Source organism: Chiloscyllium plagiosum, unplaced genomic scaffold (assembly GCF_037043375.1).
Source record: "Chiloscyllium plagiosum isolate Xiang-an unplaced genomic scaffold, Cpla_swu_hap1 HiC_scaffold_3, whole genome shotgun sequence".
In the NCBI taxonomy this organism is placed as follows: domain Eukaryota; kingdom Metazoa; phylum Chordata; class Chondrichthyes; order Orectolobiformes; family Hemiscylliidae; genus Chiloscyllium; species Chiloscyllium plagiosum.
In genome coordinates, this window is record NW_028270141.1 from 41,855,974 (window position 1) to 41,881,748 (window position 25,775).

The window sequence follows — 25,775 nt, forward strand, 5'->3', positions numbered from 1 at the left end:
TGAAGTGCTTTGTAGTCAGTGGAGTATCTTTGAAATGTTTTATTGCCGGAAACATGGCAACCAATTTGTGTACAATAAAGATTGTACAAAAGGCCAAGTAATAATCACTGGATAATCTGTTTTCATCTTATTTGAGGGATAAATATTATCCTGGAAAGTAGGGAGAAGTTCCTTGCTCTTAAAAAAAATATGTAATGTAGTCATTGGGGTCTGAGCTGAAAATGTTTTGCTGGAAAAGCGCAGCAGGTCAGGCAGCACCCAAGGAGCAGGAGAATCGACGTTTCGGGCATGAGCCCTTCTTCAGGAATCATTGGGGTCTACCAAGACTGTTTATAGGACCTCAGGTTGAGGCTTTATCCTAAATGGTATCTCTGGCAATGCTGCATTCACTTTGAGATATGAATTCTTAGGCTGACGCTTCAAAGAAGTACAAAGTGGGACTTTAACTCTCAAATGATAATCATTGAGCTAGCACTGACACTTTATATTCCTGTTTCTCACTGTTCATTTGAGTGTGACTCCCAGCTGGTAACTTGATGTCAGTGATTCCATTCTTGGTATCTGCTGCTACTTGCACTTTCATCAACATCTTGTCATTGGTACACATTGCTGCTACTGGGTGAAGCATTAGAGGAATTCATAGGCCTAGCTTGCATTCAGATTATAATAAATGCCCATATTATTTTATTCTGTTATATCTCACCATATAAAGGAAAGCTGCAGTAGTTTTCAGAAGCTGTGATGATCACATGATGTACATTCTTGTCTGGTGCTCAGTCATGACACGAGTGATGCAAATAAATAATTTTGTTTTATTTTTTAGATGAGAAAACAGCTGGCTTAGATTGTGGCAACATTACGAATTGTGGTGATAAATTGGTTGAAGATGGGTGCCTCCATGTGATTTCATTGGGGTCTAAAGAAATCATGCTGCAAGTTTGGGCTGATTTGAACATAGGTGGCTTTATATTCAGGTAGAGTACTGAATGAAGATAAATATAATACAGGATGTCTGTTTCTATTATCAATATGGGTGAAAGAAATTTGCTGCTGTTATAAAAACATTTCAACACATTTTATTTAATTCAGCAATGGAAGTTTAAAAATATTTGTGGATTTAGATCACTTTGATTGAATTATATTATTCTAAAATGTTTAGAGCTATTTATCTTTATAAAGCATATGGTATTATTCCATAAACAAATTTTTGTGCTTCGTGGAAGTGATCTGTGTTAGGACAGACAGCAGTGTGAAACTTAAACTCAAATTGTCCTGCCACAACAGATTACAAAATCCATATTCCAGTATGCACAGTTAAAATTAGTACCAACCATTTTAAATTCATCTTTATTTTCTTGTTGACCTGAATACCAATGCAGTGTAGTTAATTTCTCTTTCTCTATGGTTTTAAGCAGAGTTCATTTATTACTTTGTTTCTGACTATAACGTGCTATTCTAGCAATGAAAATTGTGGTTCATGTATTGTTTAAGCTTAGATCATGGCAATAAGGGTAAGTCAGAGGTTGTGGATTCAAGCCTCGTTCCAAAGACTTTGAACACAAGATATTGTGTTGTATTGAGAGAGTACTCCACTGATAGGGCACCATTTTTTGGATAAGATGTTACACCGAGTCTCCCCTTTCAATCAAATATGAAAGATTCCACAGCACTTTTTCAAAACAGAACAAGAGTTGTTTCCTGGCCAATAATTATTTCTTAACCAAAATTATTGAAGCAATTTATTGGCTCATTTTATCATTGCTTATTGTGGAAGCTTGCTGTTTAAAAATTGGTTGACAGGTTTCCAACCTGACACTGACTGCACATCAGAAATATTTAATTGGTTGTAAATTGTTCTGAGAATACCTTAAGATGTGAAAAGCTTGATATCAATGTAATATTTCTTTAAATTATACATTGCAATTTCTCAATTACTAAAATTACTTGCTTCCTGTAGAATTTGCATTGATCCAAATGATGACTTGAAACCAGGCCTGCTGGCACAAGCTGAGTCACAAGAAAACATTCTAACCCCAGGAAGGTGGCAGCACTTGGCATTAACCTATGTCCAGCACTCAGAAAATAAGTGTATTCATGGCAAGCTTTCACTTTGGATGTCTGGACAAAGGTATGTATATCTGGTTCTCTATACGTAGCTTATCAAATAATTATGAGCATCCATTTGATCACTACCTTGATCTTCTAAATTTAAAAAATTATTTTGAGATGTGGAATTACTAGTAAGGCCAGAATTTGTTGCTCATAATAATACAAAGTGTCTGATTTTTTATTTTAAGTTAGGATGTTTATTGATGACATATAGGCTTTCTGTGTATCTGAAGCTAATTATTAACTTGTAAGTATTTCTGTAGCCACAGTATTCTTTTTACAGCTATCTCTGTTATTGATCAAAATATATCCAGCAGATATCCTAGACCCTAAATACTATTTGTATTCAAAGGCAAGTGTAAGATATTGTATTCCAAATGTGATTTGATTGGTCCACTACGAGGCTTTAAGCAAAACACACTTTATTCTTACAGCATAGTTAAAATACAAACAAAAGAAAGATTTGGCATAACTTTAACTCTACTGAAATACTTAACAAAATAATACATTATTTAACTACTAATCATCAACTTTTCCAATATAGCAGCATCCTATAAACGCATCCATGGTAAAGGGGAGTATGTAGAAAAATAGATTTATCTTTGAGTAAGGAGTTAGTCAAAAACAGAAATGCTGGGACAAAACACTGAATAGATTACATGAAGCTGAGTACGTTCAAGTGCAGGTGTATGTTTGCTCCAGCAAGAAGTTATCACTGTCTCCAGTCTAGGTATTAATATCATATTTACCTTGCATCTACTGGTGTGTTAGGAAAAGATGTTTCTTCTGGTTTGAGTACTCTCAAAGGGGTACTTTTGGATATAAAGGATTTTTGGGGGGGATTTGTAAAGGAATGTTTTGAGATTAACGGAATTATATTTTTGTGTATTTTAAATTCGTTGAGTTTGTGTTATAGGTAAATAGCTTGGTTTATTTTTTTATTTTTAATTTGTTTGCTTAATGAAACTATTTTTGTTAAAACAAAATCTATAACATTGCACGCTTATGCTTCAACGAGAGACCATCTTGATGATACTAAAACACAATAAAATATAATTTTTCAACCCAGGTTTCAGTCTGGGATCCAACTTATCCAGTAGTAATGTAAGTTGAATCTTGATACCATTCCTGATTGCCCTTGAACTGAGCAGCTTGCGAGGCCATTTTGTCGGATAGTTAAGAATGAAACACACTGCTGTGGGCCTGAATTCACGTGTAAGCCAGACCACATAAAACTAGTGGATTTTCTTCCCTCAGACATTTGAGCTAGATGGGTTTTATGACAATTGATGGTAGTTTCATGGACTCCATTTCTGAAGCTAGCTTTCAATTTCAGGTTAATTAATTGAATTTAAATTCCATCAGCTGTTGTGATGTTAAAGACCTGGTTGTAATGATATTGAATACAGCCAATGAGCATGAAATCAATCTAGTCCACTGAAGTAATTAGTTCTACCTATTAAATGTTGTACTGATTTGAATTAATTTCACTCTTGCGTATCTAGGAAAGCATACGTTTGCTCTCCATAACCCATTGCATGGGAATTTCTGAAGTTTTCTTCTGATTCAGTTATACTGGCTTGATGCAACAGGGGAGCATATTTGTTGTACTTAAGTTCTCAACAAATAAGCAGAGATATGCCATCAGTTTTACAAATTGAATTCTATTCTTGAAGCCATTTCTATATATTTTACTACATTTAAAGAAAATAATGATGTGGTTGAAGGTATGGTTCAAGATGGTGATATCACCAGAATGCTTGAAGTTACAAGGATTTCATAAATGTAGGTTTGTATTCCTTACAGAAGAGAATTTTATGGGGAGATTTTAAAATCACCAAGGATTTTGATAGGGCAAATAGGTAAAATTGTTACCACTGACAGAATGGTCAGTATGCTGAGGGGACAAATTTAAAATAATTGCCTAAAGAACCATATGAAGGAGAACTTTTTTCACAAGTTGGTTACGGTATGGAAAGCACTGCTTGGAAGAATGGTAGAAGCAGATACGGCAGTACTTTTCAAAAGGAAATTGAATGAATAGTTGTGGGGGAAATGTTTCAGGAATAGGGAAGTAGTACAGGTCAATGGTGCTAAATTAGATAACCTCACTAAAGCAATAGCACAGGGATAATAAGCCATATGGCCTTTTTCTCACTGTCAATTGTAAGCGCTGTCTCTTACCATTTTTTTGTGCTTTTTAAAATTGTGGGTTGAAATAAGAAGGAACAGTTTTAAAATCAATATTTTAAAGGATTGCTGCATGTTTTGAAAAACTAGTAACCTGACAGTCATGTAGCAGTAATTGAAGGTGAATATTTTCAGACAAACTGGAGCGGTAGGGTTGTTTACAGGTGGAGTTTTGCTCAGCAACAAGAAGTTGATTTGACTATGACGAGTGACTTGTTACCATTAACTTTTGTCTGGTAACAATTATATAATTGATTCTCAGATGACTGAACAGTTGGGAACAAGATGTCAGGATACCACCATTCGACCAGGAGTTAGTAAATCTAGAGAAAACTTATTTATCCTTCCTTTAGGAGTTATTGTAAGTTGTGACTTTCCGTTGATAGGTCAGAGACCTTTTATCAGTGAATCAGCCACCTTGTGCCTCTTGCAAACCAATGGAGATTTTTAGAAAAAGAAGGCCAAGGAGAAATGTTCTGATTAATAAGAACTAACTGAACAGATCTTGCGAACAAAATCTATTGAAGTGTTTTACCAGTTTTCCCTCCGTTCATGTTTCCTCCCTATCTATGTCTATCTGTCAGTATGTAAGGATGTGTTTATAAAAGAATTAGAGTTTTAATCAGTTCTGTTACTGATGGATTACTACTGTTTGTTTGGTGATTATATTCTAATTGTTTATACTAAATAATAGTTCTTAAGTACAGGAAAATGGTCTGTGCTTTCAGCCAGAGTCCAGAAATTGATTAACTTGGAGAATTTTGTGTCCTACTTTAAAAATCTAACTTTTGTGATGATTTGTGGAATAGCAGAGCTTAATTTCCAGCATTCAACCCCAGTGAGTTGTGACAAAGTTTGGAGACTCATCCAGGATTGTTTTAAAACACAAGCAATGAGAAGAATGTAAATTAGCTCGCTGAGCTTGAATGTTTGTTATCAGACATTTCATCACCATACTAGGTAACATTAGTGAGAGTATCTGGTAAAGCGCTGATGGTATATCCTGCCTCTCTATTTATAGGTCTTGGTTTCTTAAGGTGAGTGATGTCATTTCTGTTTTTTTTAAAAGGGAAGGTAGATAGGGTCTAAATCAATGTGTTTATTGATGGAGTTCTAGTTATAATGCAATGCCTCTAAGCAATGTGAATTTGGTATAGTATTAGTAAAATACACAGGTAAAGGCATGCACCAAGCTCTATATTGCACTTAAGGCATGGTTCTGGAAACAGCAAAACATTCCTACAGGTAGCAGAGTTGTTCCAAGCAGTCTTAAGGAAATTATCAAAACCTAGAATGTTTGACTTGATTAGTAAACTGGACGTAACGTTGTCTGGCAGAGCCAGAAAGGCAAGGATATTTAAGGTACCAGCATGGGACTTGGAGGAAATTCAAATGAGGGCAAGTATTTTGGATAGTGACTTATCAAAATCAGGTAATATTCAGTTACAATCAAAGCACCTTGAACATGAGACAATGAAGAAACTGGCAATGACAAAAAAAAAGACCAAGAAAAAAACAAGGAAAGGACAGAAAGATGGCGTGGAATGGAAATGAAAGAATTTGAATTTGAATTGCAAATAGAATGTCAAGCAAGAGACCATAAATATAATTTTAAAATGATGCAGGCCCTTGGAGGGGAGAATCTGAGTCATAATGTGAGGTCCAGTGAGGTAATATTTAAGTTTGCATAGGTCCTGCCAAATTTTACTAAACAGATGTGGTGGTATTCTTCATGTAATTTGAGAAAATGGCTAAAGAAATGAATTGGGTTAATTGCTCACGCAGAAGAAGTTGGCAGGTAAACCATTAAGTATTTATGCTTCACTGTCAGATAAAATTTCACGGGATTATGACACTGTAAAGGAAACTATATTGGCCATGAATTAGTAGTTTCTGAGGATTATAGGAAGGGTTCTGGGTTGAGGAAACTGTTTGAGCAGTCTATATTAAATCTGAAAGAGTTATGCAATATAATTTTGTTGTGGATAGAGCGTTAAAAACTGAAACCATGTGTTAGCTGTTAGGGAGGTTATTCTCCAAGAGGAATTTTAGGAAGTTGCTTCCTTCTCAAATAAGAATCCTTGTTGAGGACCTAAAGATTGCAGCTGCAAGACAGGCATCAATAATAATTGATGATTGAGTTAATCCATAAAATAAAACCCTTTCACTTCCACCCTCATAAATTTGAAAGGGATAGAAGATGGGAGAATGAAAGGAGGCAAGTGGCCAAGGTACGAAATAGATGGCTGGTAATGTTCCAAGGTCATCTCAGATCAAAGAGCAAAGTACTGATGGTGGAGACACCCCCTCAGACTGTGAATGAAGAATGGATGTAATTTCATCAAATACTGGAACTGCTCAGATATTGTAAGGACACATTGCAAGTAGCATGTTCCTATGGGAGGGCATATAGGAATACAGAAGGTGCAGGCATTGGTAAACATGTAATTCATACAGCTAGTTGTTCAAAGGTGCAGTGAAATTATTTTTCCACTCATTGTGGACTGTCCATTGAAATGCAGTCTGACCAGAGTTCTAAATGTGCCTGAAATTTTCCAGGAAATCCTTAGTAGTTGAGGAGGGTGTTAAAGCAACCAAAATGTATAGGGAGAAAGCATGAACACATTATTGAGTTTGATGAACAGCCGTTAAAACATTGAATGGCAGAAGAGGCTGAAGGGTCAATATGCATATTTTCAATGTCTGTATTTCTATCACTAAGAATACAGGGCACTTTGAAGAGGTACCATCAAACTCTTAAAGCCATGAATAAGGCATACTGTCATAAATGCCCACAAAATTGGGACAAAAGATTACATTTCTTACTATTTGTTACTAGACATTCCTCAAATCTACTGACTGCATGGTCATGAGTTAAGAGGTTCATTAAAATTGATTAGAGAGAAGTTCTTGAACCAGAAAGAGAATCTTCAATATTGACTCTGTGTTCAACCTTCTCGAAAGACTTGCAGGAGCAAGTATAAGAACAGGAACATGTAGCACAGCAACATTTGAAAGTTCCACAGGTGAAAATGAAAGTGCTGGCAGATAGAAGGTGGAAGGTGAAATATCATCAGTCCCATTACAAGGCAAACCTCTGAAAGTGTAATTCAGTGGTCCATCCAAAGTATTTGTGACGGTTAGTGAGGTAACGTGTGAGAAAAATATTCCTGATCATAGGAAAAACAATCTGTTATGTCAAAGGTATTATACAATGGAAGGGGAATAAAGAAGTACAAGTTGTCAGGTGGTAAGAATAGTGGAAGATGGCAGATATAATCTCTTGAGGTAGGAGAGGAAGACAGTTCTTAAAGTAATCCTTCTGCTCATCATCAGCAATCATTTGCTAGTGAGCATGACCACTTGTTATTGAATCCTTCACCTTGGGGAAAAAGCTCATCTCTATCTACCCTGTCTATACCCTTCATGATTTTGTAAACCTCAATCAGGTCCCCCCTCAATCTCCTTTTTCTAATGAAAACAAACCTAACCTACTCAGCCTTTCTTCATTGCTAGCACGATCCATACCAGGCAACATCCTCGTAAAACATCTCTCTAAAGCATCCACATCCTTTTGGTAATGTGGTGACCATAACGGTACACGGTATTCTAAATGCAGACGAACCAATGTCTTGTACAATTTTAACATCACCTGCCAGCTCTTATACTCAATACCCCATCCGATGAAGGCAAGCATATCATATGCTATCTTGACTACTCTATCCACCTTTGCAGCAACCTTCAGGGCACAATGGACCAGCACTCCCAGATCTCTCTGCTCATCAACTTTTCCCAAGGTTCTTCAGTTCATTGTATAATTTGCTGTGGAATTAGACTTGCCTAAATGCATCACCTCACATTTGTCTGGATTGAAGTCCATCTGCCACTTTTCCGCCCAACTCTCCAGTCTATCTATATCCTCCTGTATTCTTTGACAGACCCTTGTGCTTTCTGCTACTCCACCAATCTTCGTGTCATCTGCACACTTGCTGATCATACCAACAGTGCCCTCTTGCAGATCATTTATGTATATCACAAACAAAAGTGGTCCCAGCACTGATCCCTCTGGAACACCACTGGTCACCTTTCTCCCTCGAAAAACTCCCTTCACTACTACTGTCTGTCTCCTGTTGCTCAACCAGTTCTTTATCCACCTAGCTAGAATACCTTGCACACCGTGTGACTGCACTTTCTTAATTAGTTTACCATGGGGAACCTTATCAAACGCCTTACTAAAGTCCATGTATATGACGACAACAGCCCTTCCTTCATCTATCAACTTGGTCGCTTCCTCAAAGAACTCTATTAAGTTGGTAAGGCATGATCTCCCCTGCACAAAAGCATGTTGCCTATCACTGATAAGCCCATTCTTTTCTATATATAAATAGATCCTATCCCTCAGTACCTTCTCTAGCAACTTTCCTACAACTGACATCGGGCTCACTGGTCTGTGGTTACCTGGAATATCCCTACTACCCTTATACAGGAGATCAAAATGAGCAATCTTCCAGTCCTCCGGCACCTCACCTGTGTTTAAGGATGCCACAAAGATATCTGTCAGGGCCCCAGCTATTTCCTCTCTCGTCTCCTTCAGCAACCTGGGATAGATCCTATCTGGTCCTGGGGATTTGTCCACCTCAATAACCTCCAGCCTACCAACACATCTTCCCTACTTATGTCAACGTGATCCAGACTAATCAAACTTTTATCTCTAATCTCAAGATTCATCATGTTCCTCTCCTGAGTGAACACTGATGCAAAGTAATCATTCAGAATCTCACCCATTCTCTCAGGTTCGACACCCAGCCTTCCTTCATTATCCTTTAGTGGACAAATCCTTTCTCTAGTTACCCGCCTGCTGCTTATATAAGAATAAAATGCTTTGGGATTAGTACTTAATTCTGCTCGCTTAAGATGTTTCATGACCCCTTTTAGCCCACCTGATGCCTCATTTAAGACTGGTTCTACTCTTTCGATATTCCTCCAGGGCCCATTCTGTTCTTAGCTGCCTGGACCTTATGTATGCTTCCCTTTTCCTCTTGGCTAGTCGTACGATTTCTCCTATCATCCATGATTCACGAATCTTGCCTTTCCCATCCTTTGCCTTCAATGGGATGTGCCTATCCTGCACTATCTTTAACCTATCTTTGAAAGCCTCCCACATATCAAATGTGGACTTCCCTTCAAATAGCTGTGTCCAATCTACATTTCCCAGCTCCTGCCTAATTTTGATATAATTGACCTTGGTCCAGTTTAGTGCTCTTCCCTTAGGACCACTCTCATCTTTATCTACGAGTATTCCAAAACGTACAGAATTGTGGTCACTGTTCCCAAAGAAATCCTCCACCGCAACTTCTACCACCTGTCCTGGCTCATTCCCCAATACCAGGTCCAATATGACCCCTTCCCTCATTGGACTATTGACATACTGTTGTCGAAAACTCTCCTGGACGCTTCTTACAAATTCTGCCCCATCCAGACGTCTGATGCTAAGTGTATCCCAGTCAATGTTGGGAAAATTAAAATCTCCCATCACCCCTACCCTATTGCCTCTACATCTTTCCATAATCTGTTTACCTATTTGTTCTTCTACCTCGCTCACTGTAATACAGCCCCAACAGTGTAACTGCACCCTTCTTATTTTTCAGCTCCACCCATAATGCCTCCCTACCCGAGCCCTCCATAGTGTCCTCCTTTAGCACAGCCAGGATATCATCCCTGACCAGCAGTGTAAGTTCACCCCTTCTTTTACTTCCCTCCCTGACCTGTCTGAAGCATCTATATCCTGGAACATTTAGTTGCCAGTCATGCCCTTCCTTCAACCAAGTCTCTGTGATTGCAATAACGTCATACTCCCAGACACCAATCAAAGTCCTAAGTTCATCTGCCTTACACACTATACTTATTGCATTAAAGTAGATGCACTTCAGGCCACCAGTTCTTTTGCCTTCGTCTGCTCTCTGCCTGCTCTTCCCATTATTAATGCTATCTTCATGATTCTTACAGTCTCCAGTTTCCATCTCACTGTCTACTTGTCTTCTCTTCTGGTTCCGAGCCCCCTGCCACATTAGTTTAAAACCTCCCCAACAGCAGTCGCAAAATCTCCCCCAAGGACATTGGTTCCAGTCTAGTTCAGATGTAGACTGTCCATTTTGTAATCATCCCATCTTCCCCAGAACTGGTCCCAATGTCCAACAAACCTGAACCCCTCCCTCCTGCATCATCCCTCAAGCCACGTGTTCATCCTGCCTATTTTATTTTCATTTCTACGCTGGCTAGCACGTGGCACTGGTAGTAATTCCAAGGTCACTACTTTTGAGGTCCTCTTCTTTAACTTCTCTCAACTCCCTGAATTCTTCTTTCAGGACCTTATCTTATTTTTTACTTATATTGTTGGTGCCTATATGCACCAAAATAACTGGCTATTCACCATCCCTGACCCGAGCATCTGGGAGGCAACATACCATCCAGGAGTCACGTTTTCAGCCACAAAACCGCCTATCTATTCCCCTTACACTAGAATCCCCTATGACTATGGCCCTACGAGTCTTTTTCCCGCCCTTCTGATTAGCAGTGCCCGCCATGGTGCCATGATCTTGGCAACTGCTTCCCTCCCCTTGTGAGCCATCTCCCCCAACAGCAACCCAATGGTGTACTTGTTTTGGAAGGAGATGACCACAGGGGGCACCTGCACTGCCTTCCTACTCTTTTTCTGCCTTTTGGTCACCCATCCACTGACTCCCTCAGCAATTCTAACCTGCAGTGTGACCAGTTCACTCAATGTGCTATCCACGACCACCTCAGCATTGCGGATGCTCCACAGTGAGTCCATCCGCAGCTCCAGAGCCATCATGCGGTCAAACAAGAGCTGCAGTTGGACACTCTTCTTGCAAATGTAAGAGTCAGGGACATCAGCCACTTCCCTGAGCTCCCACATCAAGCAAGAGGTACATGCTACAGGTCTGAAGTACCCTGCCATTGTAAGCTTAACTTTATATATGAAAAAGAAAGAAAAATAAAAAATAAAAGCCTTACAGTACAGAGTCTTTTTCTTCCAGTTAGAGGAGGGGGGGTGGCGGGAGATACTACATTTGTAGTATCTTGGATTTAGCCACTGCCCAAATATATACTAAGTCCTTCCCGGCACACTCCTGGTCTCCACCTCCACTGTGTCTCCCGCTGCTCCTGGACAGGAAAAGTGGGAAAACTTACCCTTCCCGGCAGCCCTCGCTTCTCTCCACCTTCTCTCCTCGCCGCACTGTAAAAATGGAGGCCCAACTCCCGAAGAAAGTCCCTTTTTATGTGGGAAAACTTACCCTTCCCGGCAGCCACTTTTCTTAAATGTTGGCATCACATTAGCCAACCTCCAGTCTTCTAGTACCTTACTATCGATGATCCAAATATCTCAGCAAGGAGCCCAGCAATCACTTCCCTAGCTTCTGACAGATATTTAGGGTACACCTGATCAGGTCCCGGGGATATATCCACCTTTATGCATTTTAAGACAAACAGCACCACCACCTCTGTAATATGGGCATTTTTCAATTTGTCACCATCTATTTCTCCACATTCTATATCTTCCATGATCCAGCTTCGTAGTAAACACTGATGTAAAATACTTGTTTAGTATATCCCCCATCTCCTGCAGTTCCACACGTAGGCTGCCTTGCTGATCTTTGAGGGGTCCTATTCTGTCCCTGGTTGCCCTTTTGTTCTTCATGTATTTATAAAATCTCTTTGGATTCTCCTTAACCCTATTTGCCAAAGCTTATCTCTTGTCCTCTTTTTGCCTTCCTGATTTCCCTCTTAACTATACTCCTACTGCCTTTATACTCTTCTAAGTATTCACTCGATCTATCCTATCTATATCTGACATATGCTCCCTTCTTTATCTTAACCAAACCCTCAATTTCTCTGGTCACCCAACATTCCCTACACATACCAGCCTTGCCTTTCACCCTAACAGGAACATAATGTCTCTGAATTCTTATTTCATTTTTGAAGGTTTCCCATTTTTTCAAACGTTCCTTTACCTGTAAACATCTGCCCCCAATCAACTTTTGAAAGTTCTTGGCCTTCCTCCAATTTAGAACTTTAACTTTTAGATCCAGGCTATCCTTTTCCATCACTACAGAAGAATCTCGATTATCTGAATATCAATTATCCAAATTTCTGATTATCCAAAGGAGATCTTAAGATCCCGATACAAACATTATGTCAAAGAGTTGTTTCAACCCTGATCGTGTCTTCTGTTTACAGGTACAATGATTAAAAACTGACTCACTGAAACACTGCTGAGAACAGTCCTATATAGTCCAGGCACCGTCTCAAAATGACTGACCTCCCACCCTCTCCTCTCCTCACCCTCCCCCGCCCAGTTTCCCTGGAGTCCTACACAGGAGTGAACCCTAAACCGCCATCCCCAGATAATCTCTCCAACATTGTCCTGTACAGGGCAAAGGTGGAACATGTCAAAATGTTGCAGGAAAAATTTTGCGCACGCGCTATTTGAAGACTTACCCCACAAAGGCAGCAGCAGTTTTACTGTCGGTGTACAGTCTGACTGCCCTGGGGGTTGGGGACGGAGGCGGGTCAGCCGGGGTGGGTGTTTGGAGGCAGATTGAGGGGGGTGTGGGGAGCTGGTCGGCCGGGGCAGGGGCGAGGACTGGGATCGGACAGTGGGTTGAGGTGGCGGGTTTGGATAGGGGGGTGGGGGGTGAGTAGTTGGAGGTGGGGGCTGTGGGTGGATGGGGTTGTGGGGGCAAGCATGGGACTCGTGCGTAATGTGCTGCTGAAGAGTCTCCTGAACTGGGAGCAGACTTACCAGAAAACTCTGAGTTCCAGAGGAAATCAGTTAACCGAATAATCAAATACCCGAATGAAATAGTGTCTGCCCACCTCTTTTGGATAATCGAGGTTCCTCTGTATTTTAAAACACTCAGAATTTTGGTTGCTGGCCCCAAGTTGCTCCACCACTGACACCTCAGTCACTTGCCCTGCCTTACTTCCCAAGAATATTGGAGGGGGGGGGGAAGGGGAGGTCTATGTACAATCCCAATCAGGTAATCATCCCATTCTTATCTCTCAGTTCCACCCAAGTAACTTCCCTGGAAGTATTCCCAGGGATATTCTCCTAAGTACAGCTGTAATGTTATCCCTTAATCAAAGACAACTCTTCCCTCCTCCTAGTCCCATGTTCCTAACCATGCCCTGAGTTCACCTGTCTTCCCTGTTAGGCCTCTTGCATTGAAATAAATGCAGTTTAATTTACCCCTTTCTGTACTTTGTCCTGCCTGCTCTGACTGTTTGACTTGCTCCTTTTCCCAATTGTACCAGACTGAGGCTGATCTTTGCTCACTATCTCCCTGAGTCCCACCCCCCCCTTACTAGTTTAAAACTTCCCGAGCAGCTCTAGCAAATGTCCCTGCCAGTATTTTATCCCCCTTCCAATTCACATGCAATTGGTCCTCCTTATACAGATTGTTTCTACCCCAGAAGAGATTCCAGCTTATTCTTACCCTCACTAGCTCATAGCACCAGGAGTAATCCAGATATTACTACCCTCAAGGACTTCCTTCTTAAATTTCTGCATAACCTCCTATATTCTCCCTTCAGAATATCATTCTATTTCCTTCCTGTGTTGCCAGCATCTTAACGTAGATGAGATGGAGAATGTTGATGAATTTCAGTGGGCAACTGGCTTCTGACTGGGTCTTCCAAAGTTCTTCCCGATTGACTGAGTCAAAATCTTTGATCAGATTGATTAATGGGTGGTGGTATTTCTGGCATTACTTCTGGTGTTGCTGAGAAGAGCAAATCCGACGGTTTGTTCGGAAGCTACGCTGGTTGCAATTTTAGGGAAGATTTGTAGTTCAGGTTGTGGATCAGGTTGTAAGTTTGCTCGCTGAGCTGGTGGATTTTGTTTAGATTGGATTCCCTACAGAGTGGAAACACGCCCTTTGGCCCAACAAGTCCACACCAACCCTCCGAAGAGCAACCCACCCTGACCCATTTCACTGCATTCACCCTTGACTAATGCACCTAACATTACAGGCAATTTAGCATGTGTTCCTAGACATTTTGTCACCATTGTAGGGAACATTATCAGTGAGTTGAAACTTTATTGCTGGAACAGCACAGCAGGTCAGGCAGCATCCAGGGAACAGGAAATTCGACGTTTCGGGCACAGGCCCTTCTTCAGGATTATCAGTGAGTCTCTGGCGAAGTGCTGGTGTTCTGTCCAGCTTGTTATTTATGTGTCTTGGTCTGTTGTGGTGGGTGATATCTCTTCCGGTTCTTTTTCTGAGAGATTGGTAAATGGGGTCCATCGTTAATGGAGTACCAATTTGAAAGACAAGCATAGAAGAAGACTCGAGCCATTCCATCCACTCCACCCAAACATTCCTTAACATCATCAAAGATACCAAGGTAGAAGATAACAAAATCATGTTTACCTTCGATGTGATGGCCCTGTTCACATCACTCCAGCCAAAGAAACACTAGCCTTACTACTAGACAAAGCAAGGACACAATCACCTGACAGCATCAACTCCATCAGCAAGGGCAGCATCCTCAAACTAGTAGACCTGTGCCTCACAACCCACTTCACCTTCAACGACAAGATCTACAAACAAATCAATGGGATGCCTATAGGATTACCAATATCAGGACTCTTAGCAGAAGCAGTTATGCAGAGGTTAGAACGAACAGCCCTTCCCATGATCCAGCCCAAGCTTTGCGTCTACTATGTGGATGACACCTTTTGTCATCACAAAATGCAACAAATTAGAAGAAACCCAAAAATGAATAAACAACATCCTTACCAGTATAAACCTCACCAAAGAGGAAGAGAACAACAACAGACTCCCTTTCCTAGAGTCACAGTAGAACGGAAAGCCGATGGAGAGCTGCAGACCGGTATCTACAGGAAAACCATATATATTAAACTACAGGAACAATCATCCCAACACCCACAAAACGGAGCTGCATCAGGACATTATTTAAACAAGTCACAACATACTGCAGCACCCAGGAACTATGAGTAGCCGAGGAAAAACACCTATACAGTGCATTCAGGAACAGTGAGTACCCAATAAGTGCAGCCCACCAACTCCTACACAACAGACCTAAACAAGAAGGCAACGTGCCCAGAGACCCTAGCCACCCTGCCATATATTAAAGGCGTCTCAGAGATGACAGTTAGACTATTCCAGCCCCTAGGCATCTTGGTAGCCCACAAACCACCCACCACACTGTAACAGCTCCTGATGACGTTCAAGGACCCCCTACCAACAACCAGCAGAACGAGCGTCACATACAAAAGACCCTGCAAGGACTGCAACAAACACTACATTGGACTGATGGGCAGGAAACTAGCCATTGGGATACATGAGCACTAACTAGCCTCCAAAAGACATGACCAACTATAACTAGTATCCATATACACACACAGACATAAAGGGACACCAGTTTGACTGGGGCAATATAATCCAACCTTGGACAGGCTAAACAAAGACTTGCACGGGAATTCCTAGAGGCCTGACATTCATATCAGAACTCCATTAACAAACATAGTGATTTGGACTTCATTTACCAACTTCTCAGATTAGGAACCAGAAGTAATATCACCCACCATAACAGGCACATAAATAGCAAGTGGGACAGAACACCAGTGCTTCATCGGAGGCTCACTGATGATGTTACCTAGCATGGTGATGAAACATCTGAGAACAAATCTACCAGCTCAGCGAGCAAACTTACAACCTGCTACACTGGCTATCAGGAAGGATTTTCTCAGACTGGAAGAAAGTTCTTGGTGAGGATTTGGATGATTATCTTCCCAACAATGGAGTGTGGGGAGATTCTTCAGAAGTTCCCACAGTCAAATTCATCTCCTTACTAAAAGACGTTGGCAATGGTAGCATCCCATCGGCAAGGATTTCTTCATCCCAGATTTTCGGGAACAGTTGATCAAGAAGATGCATAGGCGAAAGTGAGGACTGCAGATGCGGGAGATTAGAGTCAAGAGTGTAGGTGCTGGAAAAGCGCAGCAGGTCAGGCAGCATCCAAGGAGCAGGAATATCGACATTTTGGGGAAAAGCCCTTCATCAGGAATAGTCTCTGCCCCCCCGAAAATTTTAAATCTCTGCTGGAATCCTATTTACTCTTGTGGCTTTTCCAGTTTCATGAGTTTTATGGCGGCTTCACTTATGCCACACCAGGTGGGAGTCCACAGTCATCTTTGGAGAATTGGGGGAGGTTTCTTCTCACCCATCCTTGCAAACGATTATATGGCAGTTTAGGACGACTTTGAACTGCTCTGTCCATTGACAGCTAATGTTTTCGCTGCCTCTCAAAAGGACTCCATCCTTACTCTACAGCTTTGAGGCCGAGGGTGTTGAGTCCATATATTTGCTTGGTGATACTGAAGAAACCCTGGGTGTAGTGCTTATCAGCAAGGTGCTGCAGCTCCTTGGATTTTTCAGTCCACCATTTGTTCTTGATTTCTCTTGTTCTTCTTTGTAACTGTCTTCCTTGTCTGATGAGTTCTCTTTGCCTTGCTGGTGATGTTGTTTTGCTAGGCATGGAGGGATTTCCTCCTTGTGTTGACAAGGTCTTGAATGATGTGGCTGTTCATGTTGAACCAGTCTTGGTGCTTCCTGGTCTTGTAGCCGATAGCTTCTTTGCAGTGTGGGTGTCTTCAACTTATTCTGGATTTTCTCCATTCCATTAAAATGAACTCTCTAGAGATTTTGGTGATGGCATTGTTGCAAGTTCACTAGTTTGTTTGGCTGCTGAAATCACTCAACATTGAGAATTTTTCTGAACTGCTTCAACTGCAGATGCTTCTGGTGGCATTTGATGGACATTGGAGAATGGATAAGCTGGTGGTTTGTCCAGGAAACATCTTGCACTAGTCATCGCTTTGATAATGAGGGCATTCTTTTGATCAAACAATGATGTAGTAAATCATGTGCCGGTGCTTTGATCATGGATGCCTCCAAGAAGCCTTAAACTTGTCTTTTTGATGGAACTCTGCTTTTGTGATGACCTGCTAGTATTCGCACATTTGGTGAGTAGAAGAATCCCATTGGAGATGCAGTTGCTGACTCCTTCCTTTCCAGTGGTTCCTTTCCAGAGTTGGATGTCCTTTCCAAACCTGATCTTGCAGAATGTTAATCAACCTTTAGGAAGCTGAAGGCACTCTTAATAAATGAACCAGTGTTGGCCTCCTGATTTTTCAAGACCTTTCAAAATGGCAATTGATACTGCTGCTTTAGGGAGAGATGCTGCCTTGTTAAAGGATCATGAGTCAGGGATAGAGATCCAGTGGAGTACTTTTCTAAGAAACTTAATCATGGTGGCTCCGTGGTTAGCACTGCTGCCTCACAGCACCAGGGTCCCAGGTTCGATTCCAGCCTCTGGTGACTGTCTGTGTGGAGTTTGCACATTCTCCCTGTGTCTGCGTAAGTTTCCTCCCAGGTGCTCAGTTTCCTCCCACAGTCCAAAGATGTGCAGGTCAGGTGAATTGGTCATGCTAAGTTGCCCATTGGTTAGGTGCGTTTGTCAGAGGGAAATGGGCCTGGGTGGGTTACTCTTCAGAGGGTCGGTGTGGACTTGTTGGGTTAAAGGGCCTGTTTTCACACTGTAGGGAATCTAATCTAATCATTATTAGAAGTAGTATTAAAATAAATAAAACAAAGAACTGTAGATGCTGGAGATTTGAAACAAAAACCAAAATTGCAGATTAAACTCAGCAGGTTTGGCAGCATATATGGGGTGAAATCAGACGTTTTAAGTCTGGTGACTTTTCAGCAGAACGACTGAGTTTCATCAGTAATTTTTGTTTATTAATTTCCGAAGTAATACTGTACTGTAGAAAGAGAGACTTCGGTGGTGACGTCAGCTCTTTGACAATTTGAAGTCAATAGCAAGGAACTAATTTATACTAATGCTAGCCTTCATTGAAAAGTTTGAAGCTTTGAATGCATGAATGTTTAGATTGTCATCTTTTGTTGCAAGTATTTACTGTAAAGATTATTTGCATTACATCTGTGTAATGCAAATAATGTTTCAAGTATTATCCTAAATGTAAAATTATGGAAAAGATTGTAAATTGATGCAAGTCTTGCGTTTTGGTGTTCGTGTATTGCATGTTTGTGATGAAGCGAAGTTTTGAAATTGTAATTAATCATCTAAAGGGTGGAGGTGAGTTGGAGGTGTCTTTTTATAACTGTAAACTGAAATGAGAGAACAATAACCACTGCCCCTGTACTGGCGGGGGATACGTTCCAAGACCTACAATGGAAACCCGAAACCACAGATAAGAGCAAACCCATTCATTTAAAAGGGAAATATACCTTCCCGGCAGACACCCCCTCCACACCCCCTCACCCCCCCAGCTCCCTGGTGCTGGAACACTCCCTATAATATGTTTGGGCCATGAAACTGCAGAAAACGATTGCACAGATACGGCAGTTGTCCTGTATGTTTAAATTAGTGTTCTAAAGGATTGCTGTATGTTTTCAAAAGCTTTGTTATGGACCAGACTAAACCCCTCTGAAAATATTCGGAAGGTAGTCCAGACTCTAATGTTTTCTTATTTTAAACGTAAATGTAGGATGTTGCTTTTCAGATGCAATTCAGTTGGGCAAACTATCAGATTTAAAGCAAAAGACACTTTATTCATACACTATGGTTAAAACACAATGAAGGAAAGAAGGAATTGGATTAACGTAACTCTATAGGAAAAGTTAGAATAATAGATATAGTAATTATTACTAATTAACTGTTCCAATATAATAATATCCCATAAACACAATTTTGGCAAAAGGAAAACTCAGAACCCAGATTGTCACATATACAACTCGCATAACAAGCAGAGAACCCTCCGCTTTTGGCTGTAATCAAGAGAGAGAAAAAGCTTTCACTACTTCAAGACCCTGAAAGCAACTACTGAAAGCTAAACTAAAGATTCTGGTTCAGTGGGAGTTTGGCCAAACCCATTCAGGCTGCTTCTACTGTTCCAACTTTAAAAATAGCCCAAAGCCTCACTAGCTATTTACTTGCTTTCCAACTAGACTGCTCAGTGCCTCTGTCTTAATACCCCTCTTCAAAAAAAAAACCAGAACAAAATAATCTCTTAAAGCCACAGCATAACTTGAACAAGCAGTAATTAAAGATTAGTGTTTACAGATAAACTGGAGCTAAGGGTCTGTTTATAAATGGAGCTTTGGTTGACAACAAGAAGTTGTTTGGTCTCGTGTACAAGTCCTACTTCTTGGATGCTGCCTAACGGACTGTGCTTTTCCAGTGGCACACTTTTTGACAGTTATCATTGGCCAAGAGCCTTTTGATTGGAAAAATGTGGTGCTAGAAAAGCACAGCAAGTTAAGCAGGAGGATCGATATTTCGGGCATAAGCCCTTCATCAGGTATATGTTGGGAGGACGAATGGGGTAAATATGGGGTGGGGGTGAGATAGCTGGGAAGGTGGTAGGTAGATGAAGGTGGGGTTGGTGGTGATAGGTTGGAGAGGAGGGTAGAGTGGATAGAAATATGGACAGGTAGGATGGTGCCGAATTGGAGGCTGGATCTGGGATGAGAGATGAGGAAACTGGTGATGTCAACTTTGATCTGTTCTTCCTCTAGGTATCAGGTCACTTGGATTTGGCAGTGGAGGTGGCCAAGGACTTGCATGAGCATCTTTGGGACACACGCAGCAAACAACCCCACTGCCCTGTAGTTGATCACTTCAATTTCCCCCTCCCACATGCAAGTTCTTCACTGCCTCCACCGCCAAACCCAAACCACCTGACGCCAAGAGGAAGAATGCCTCATCTTCCCCCTTGGGACCCTCCAACCACACAGCATCAATGTCAACCTCACCAGTTTCCTCATCTGCCCTCCCCACCTCATCCCAGATCCAACCCTCCAACTCAGCACTCCCCTGTTTAAATGTTCTGCCTGTCCATCTTCCTTCCCACCTATCAGCTCCCCCCTTCCCTCCAATCTATCACCATCAACCCCCACCTGCATCTACCACCAACTTCCGAGCTACCTCACCCCCACCCCATAGTTACCTCTCAACCCCCATTCACTCCCCCAACATATACCTGATGAAGGGCTTATGCCCGAAATATCAATCCTCCTGCTCCTCCTGCCTAACTTGCTGTGCTTTTCTAGCGCCACATTTTTCAAATCAAAAGGCCCTTGGCCACCCTCCTATTTAACTCTGTGCTTCTTCCCCCCCCCCCCCCCCCCCCCCCCTCCCCCCCACCACCTCATTCCTGATGAAGGGTTCATGCCCAAAACATTGTTTTTTTTTTGCTCCTCGGATGCTGCCTGACCTGTTGTGCTTTTCCAGCACCACACTTTTCAACTCTGATCTCCAGCATCTGCAGAACTCATTTCCTCCTAAGGGCCTTTTGATGGCTAACAACAATGTGATTAGTTCTCAGAAAAGTAAAAAGCTTGGGTCTGAGAACAACATACAGACAAACTATCAGATCTTCATACAGTCAGGAGCTCTCTCCATTCTCAGCAGTAAGCCACTTTAAACTTGACAAAAGGGTTATCTTTTCCTCAGTTCCACTAAACTAAGAAATTTGATAAGTCAAACACTTGGTGAACCAGCTACCTTGTGCATCTTGCAAAAGAATGGGCAAGGAGAAACCTTCTTATCAACAAGAACATTGATTAACAGAACTTGTGAACAAAGACAACAATACTGTTTCCAATTTTCCCCCGTCATTGTTTTATTCACCCCACTGTGTCTGTAGTATGCACATGTAACGAGGTGTCATAAGAGCATAGGATCACAAGTGGATCATTCGATCCCTCCAGCCTGTTCTGCCAGTCAATAAGGTCACGACTAATCTGTAGTCTAACTCCATGTACCTTTCTTAGGTCTACATCCTTCAATATCTTTGCTTAACATGAATGTATCTTTCTCAGATTTAAAATTAACAACTGATCCAGCATCTACTGTTTGTGCAAGAGACTTCCAAAAATTGTTCTCTCCTGAATAGCCTGTCCCTAGTTCTTAGACTATGGCCACTAGTTTGAGAAACCCCAACCCATGGAAATAGTTCATGTTGATCTACCCTGTCTTTTCCTGTTAATATTTCGAAGTCTTCAATCAGATCACCCTTTAACCGTCTAAATTCTAGAGAAAACAGGCCGAATTTTTGCAATATCTCCTTGTAACTGATTTTTTTTTTTGTAAACCTACTTTGTCCTCCCTTCAAAGTTTTTATATCCTCAAGATTTGGTGCCCAGTTCTGCTCTCAGTACAGTAAGTAGGGTCTAATTAAGGTTTTGTGTAACCACAGCAATAGTTCTGCATCCTTGTATTGCAATCTTCTAGAAATGAAAACCAACATTCCATTAGCTGCCTTGATGATTTTCTGCACTTCTTCATGACACTTTAAAGGTCTCTGAATCTGAACCCCTAAGTCTGTTTGGACATCCACAGTACTTTATTCCATCTTTTAGATTTTTAATAGTATTTGCCAATATTTATCACCCTTTTCCTGTGGGTAGAGTAATCACTTCTAATATATAATAATAATTCCTGTCAAGTATAGCAATGTGTTCTAAAGTTTGGTTAATAGAGGAAGCTTTGAGTATTTTTGGAAAAAAAACTTTAAAGATGACTCTTGGAATAGCAGGCTTGATTTCCAGCATGCTACTCCAGTGAACTCCATCTATGCTTTTTACTGTTGATCTTTTGATATTGTAGAAGCTGCTGGATACCAATGTGATCCAGAGTGGGCACATCTTTAAATGTTGGCAGGTCAAGTAATTTTGAACCTGCGCTGCAAATATTGCACCACTTTGGAGAAGGTGAACGTTAACGAGATGTTTCGCTCCAGAGTCTCCCACCCCACAGATTAGGTAATTCACGATTGGTTTCTGATCAGGGACATGTGTGACTGCAAGTGAGGCAGATGTAAGGATCCAGGAGGTTGCAATTGAGGACCCTCAGCTCTGGTAATTGTCCCAACAGTTATAGGTTCTTGCTAATCTTGGAGATTAGTGTGTGGCCTGCAGAGAGGATAAGTGAATTGACTACAGCACCTTAAAACAGGGAGCCAGTTGCCATGGTTGGTGGGGGGAGGTCATGGGGGAAGAGTAACAGAGAAAATAAGGTCATAATGGTAATACATACTGTTCTCTGCAGCTGTGAAGTAGAAGGGGAGTAATCCAGTTGTCGTCATCTACCTTAGTATCAATGACATTGATAGGACTAGAAAGGAGGTATGGCTGGAAGCAAAATTAATTAGAAAGCAAAATATCCAAGATAATAATCTTAAGATTATTATTTGAGCTTTACAAAGTGGAATAGGGCAATTAAAATCAAGATTTTACAAGATTAGCAAGAACCTATAACTGTTAAATGTGGTGGCTCAAATATTGGTGTGATTGGAATGGGTTTTAGGGGAACTAATCCTGGTGTTAGGGTAGAAAAGAGCTGTTCTGGGGCAATAGGCTTCACTTGAACTGTGCTGGGACCAGTGTCATGGTAAACCAGATATCTAGGGCTGTAGAGGGGGCTTTAAACTAATTAGAGAGACAAAGGTTTGGGAGATACCAAAATAAATAAAGGGAGAAGATAAACTTCGAGGATAAGCTTGCAAATAATATCAAGGTAGACAGCAAGAGCTTCGTTAAATATTTGAAAAGGAAGAAAGAGATCAAAGTTAATATAGGCCCCTTTAAAGAACAAAGCTGGGGAAATAATAATGGGAAACCAGAAAATGGTAGAGGAGTTGAATAAATGCTTTGCATTGGTGTTCACAGCAGAAGTACTAATAACATTGCAAAAATGAAAGCATAATCAAACGCAGATGGACGAGAGGAGAAAGCACCAAAACTATCTCTGGTTGGGGGCGGCCGGTGCCAGTGTAACTACTAGGGCTAAAGACCAACAGGTGTCCTGGACCTGATGGGATATATTCGAGGTTATTAAAAGAAGTAGTAAGGGAAATGATGGAAGCATTGGTGGTAATCTTTCTAGAATTGCCAGATTCTGCAAAAGTTCTAAAGAACCAAATAAAACTGCTAATGTAGCACCTTAATAAGGGAAGGAGACAAAAAAAATCTATAGGCCAGTTAGCTTAATTAGTTAGTTATTTCGAACATTATTGGGAATATGTTGGATTCTGTTATCAAGGATGAAATAGCAGAGTCATTAAGTATATTTGACTTTAAGATAAATTGATTTTCAACCAAGGTTTGTGGAGGAAAGGCAAGAAAGTGGAGTTGAGCATTATCAGATTAGCCAATATCTCACTGAATGATGAAACAAACTTGATGAGTTGAATGTCCTATTTCTTCTCGTTTGCATTTCATTCTTATGATCTATCACAGTCTTGGGATTTCTGTCATTCTTGTCCTGAGCCATCCTCTTCCACCCAATACAGAATTTTCATGTCCTGCCTTATGTCATTTCAAACTTTTCTGATGCAGGATACTCATCACATAATATCTGCTTTTATTGACTAAAGTTCTTTCATGCAGAAACTGGATCAAATATGTAAGAATTTAGTGAATCCTGCTGCGTTTCCAACAGTTTAGATATTTCCCTCTACCCTGATCAAAAATACAGCAACAGTTTTTCTCTTTTCAGCCAAATGATTACGTGGAATGCTCTAATTTAACTGAAGTAATGCACTAATAGACTAGTTCCTTTTGGTATAGGGTTTGGACAGATTCAATGATATTTACTTGCAGAATGGAGAGCAATTGATTCTGAAAGATAATGAACCTAGCATGCTTGCACTGCTACTTACTGTCGAGAGGGTTGCAAATTAAGGGTGAATATGGATACATATGAAGTTTATTAGTTGGCTGGTTTCAGTAGTGTGACAAAACTGAATCAGTAGCAAACCTCAGAATTCCTTAGCTTTCTTTACTTTGGGTCAAACTTTACAATATTTTTAAAACAAGTAAACTGAACAGAAATCAAGATCAGCATACCAAAGTGAATCATTTTTATTAATTCCTTTGAAAGACATTCTGATGAAAGGGCTTGTGTTTTGTTTTAAACTGAAGATAGAATAGTATAGTTACAAAACAGGAGGTGGGCATTCAGCCCCTGCTTTGGTAGCCTGAAAGAGCAACTTACTTGATGCCATTCTACTCCTTCTCAGTGGTCCTGTAAGTTTTTCTCCTTTTAAGATATTATCCAGTTCCTTTTTGAAATGCACTCTATCACACACTCAGGCTCTGGATTCCAGATCATGACCACTCATTGTTTAACAGAACGTTTTCCTCATGTCTTTGGTTCTTTTGCCACTCATCTTAGCGTCCATTTGATCCTTCTGCCATTGGGAACATTTTCAGTCAATACTTTGTTCAGACCTCTCCATTTTGAACAACTCGAGCAAATCTCCTCTCAAACTCCTCTGAAGTACAGTTCTAGTTTCTCTAGATATGTTCATTTGACGTAAGTCACTCATCCCTGGGACTACGCTCCTAAACACTTTTAGCCTGTCTGGTATATTTGCATCCATCCTAAAGCGCAGTGCCTAAAATGGACATGATACTGTGTCAATGTGGAGCCAATATTTTCTAAAGATTGTCTATAACATACTTGCCTGTGGACAGCACATTGGCTCAGTGGTTAGCACTGCTGCCTCAAAGCACCAGGGATCCAGGTTTGATTCCACCGGAGGCAACTATCTATGTAGAGTTTGCATGTTCTCCCCATGTCTGTGTGAATTTCTTCAAGGTGTTCTGACTTCTTCCCACAGTCCAAAGATGTATAGGTTAGGTAAATTGGCTGTGCTAAATTGCTCATAGTGTCCTGGTGTTAAGTTATTTTTATCCTGAGAATCTTATGCACTTGATGCAACTGCAACACACCACCCTCTGTGAACAAGCAAAATTTTATTAAGCACAGTACAATACAAGCTTTGGAGAAACCCTGAACAGTCCTGCCATGCTTGTGAGGTGTGTTGAAACAGTCCTTCCTTTATACCAAATCTGTACATCACAGTTAGTAATGCCCACAAAAACCCCCAGCCATCCCCCTCGCATTCACATGCAACACAAGACAACCCCTAGCCACTCCCTCACAGTCACATGCTACTCAAGACACAATGCAGTGACCACCTCACCTCCAGAAACAATGTAATGCAAATCATCCCTTAATGGACAGAACTGGTGTGAATTCTATTTTTCAACTACAGGGAGTAGTCGGAATTCCAACTTATTCTTATTGACCCTGACCCTGATTCCACCAAAGAGACCTGGATATTTCTGGCCCAGTGGGTTAGATGCATAAGCATGTTTTCGATTATAGATTTGATGTGCTTTTTGATCTTATTGATTTCTGAATAGGGGATGAAAATGTCAATACCTCTGAATGCAGTGAAATGGTCATGTAAATGGCTCTGGATAATAGGAGATAAATTGTAAGAAATTACCTTATCTGTAAGTCAGAGGCATCCCACCTTAGCCTCAGGACAT

The 25,775-nt window shown here is 40.9% G+C and overlaps 1 protein-coding gene across 3 annotated transcripts in view; it reads left to right on the plus strand.

The window, feature by feature from the left end:
- The window catches only part of lyst (lysosomal trafficking regulator), a 360,509-nt gene that overhangs the window by 187,071 nt on the left and 147,663 nt on the right, over positions 1-25,775 (plus strand). For all 3 annotated transcript variants that reach the window (XM_043680014.2, XM_043680023.2, XM_087978632.1), the window contains 2 exons: positions 824-974; positions 1,958-2,128. In XM_043680014.2, coding sequence (XP_043535949.2) covers positions 824-974; positions 1,958-2,128 — 322 coding nt within the window. The remainder of the gene's footprint in view (positions 1-823; positions 975-1,957; positions 2,129-25,775) is intronic.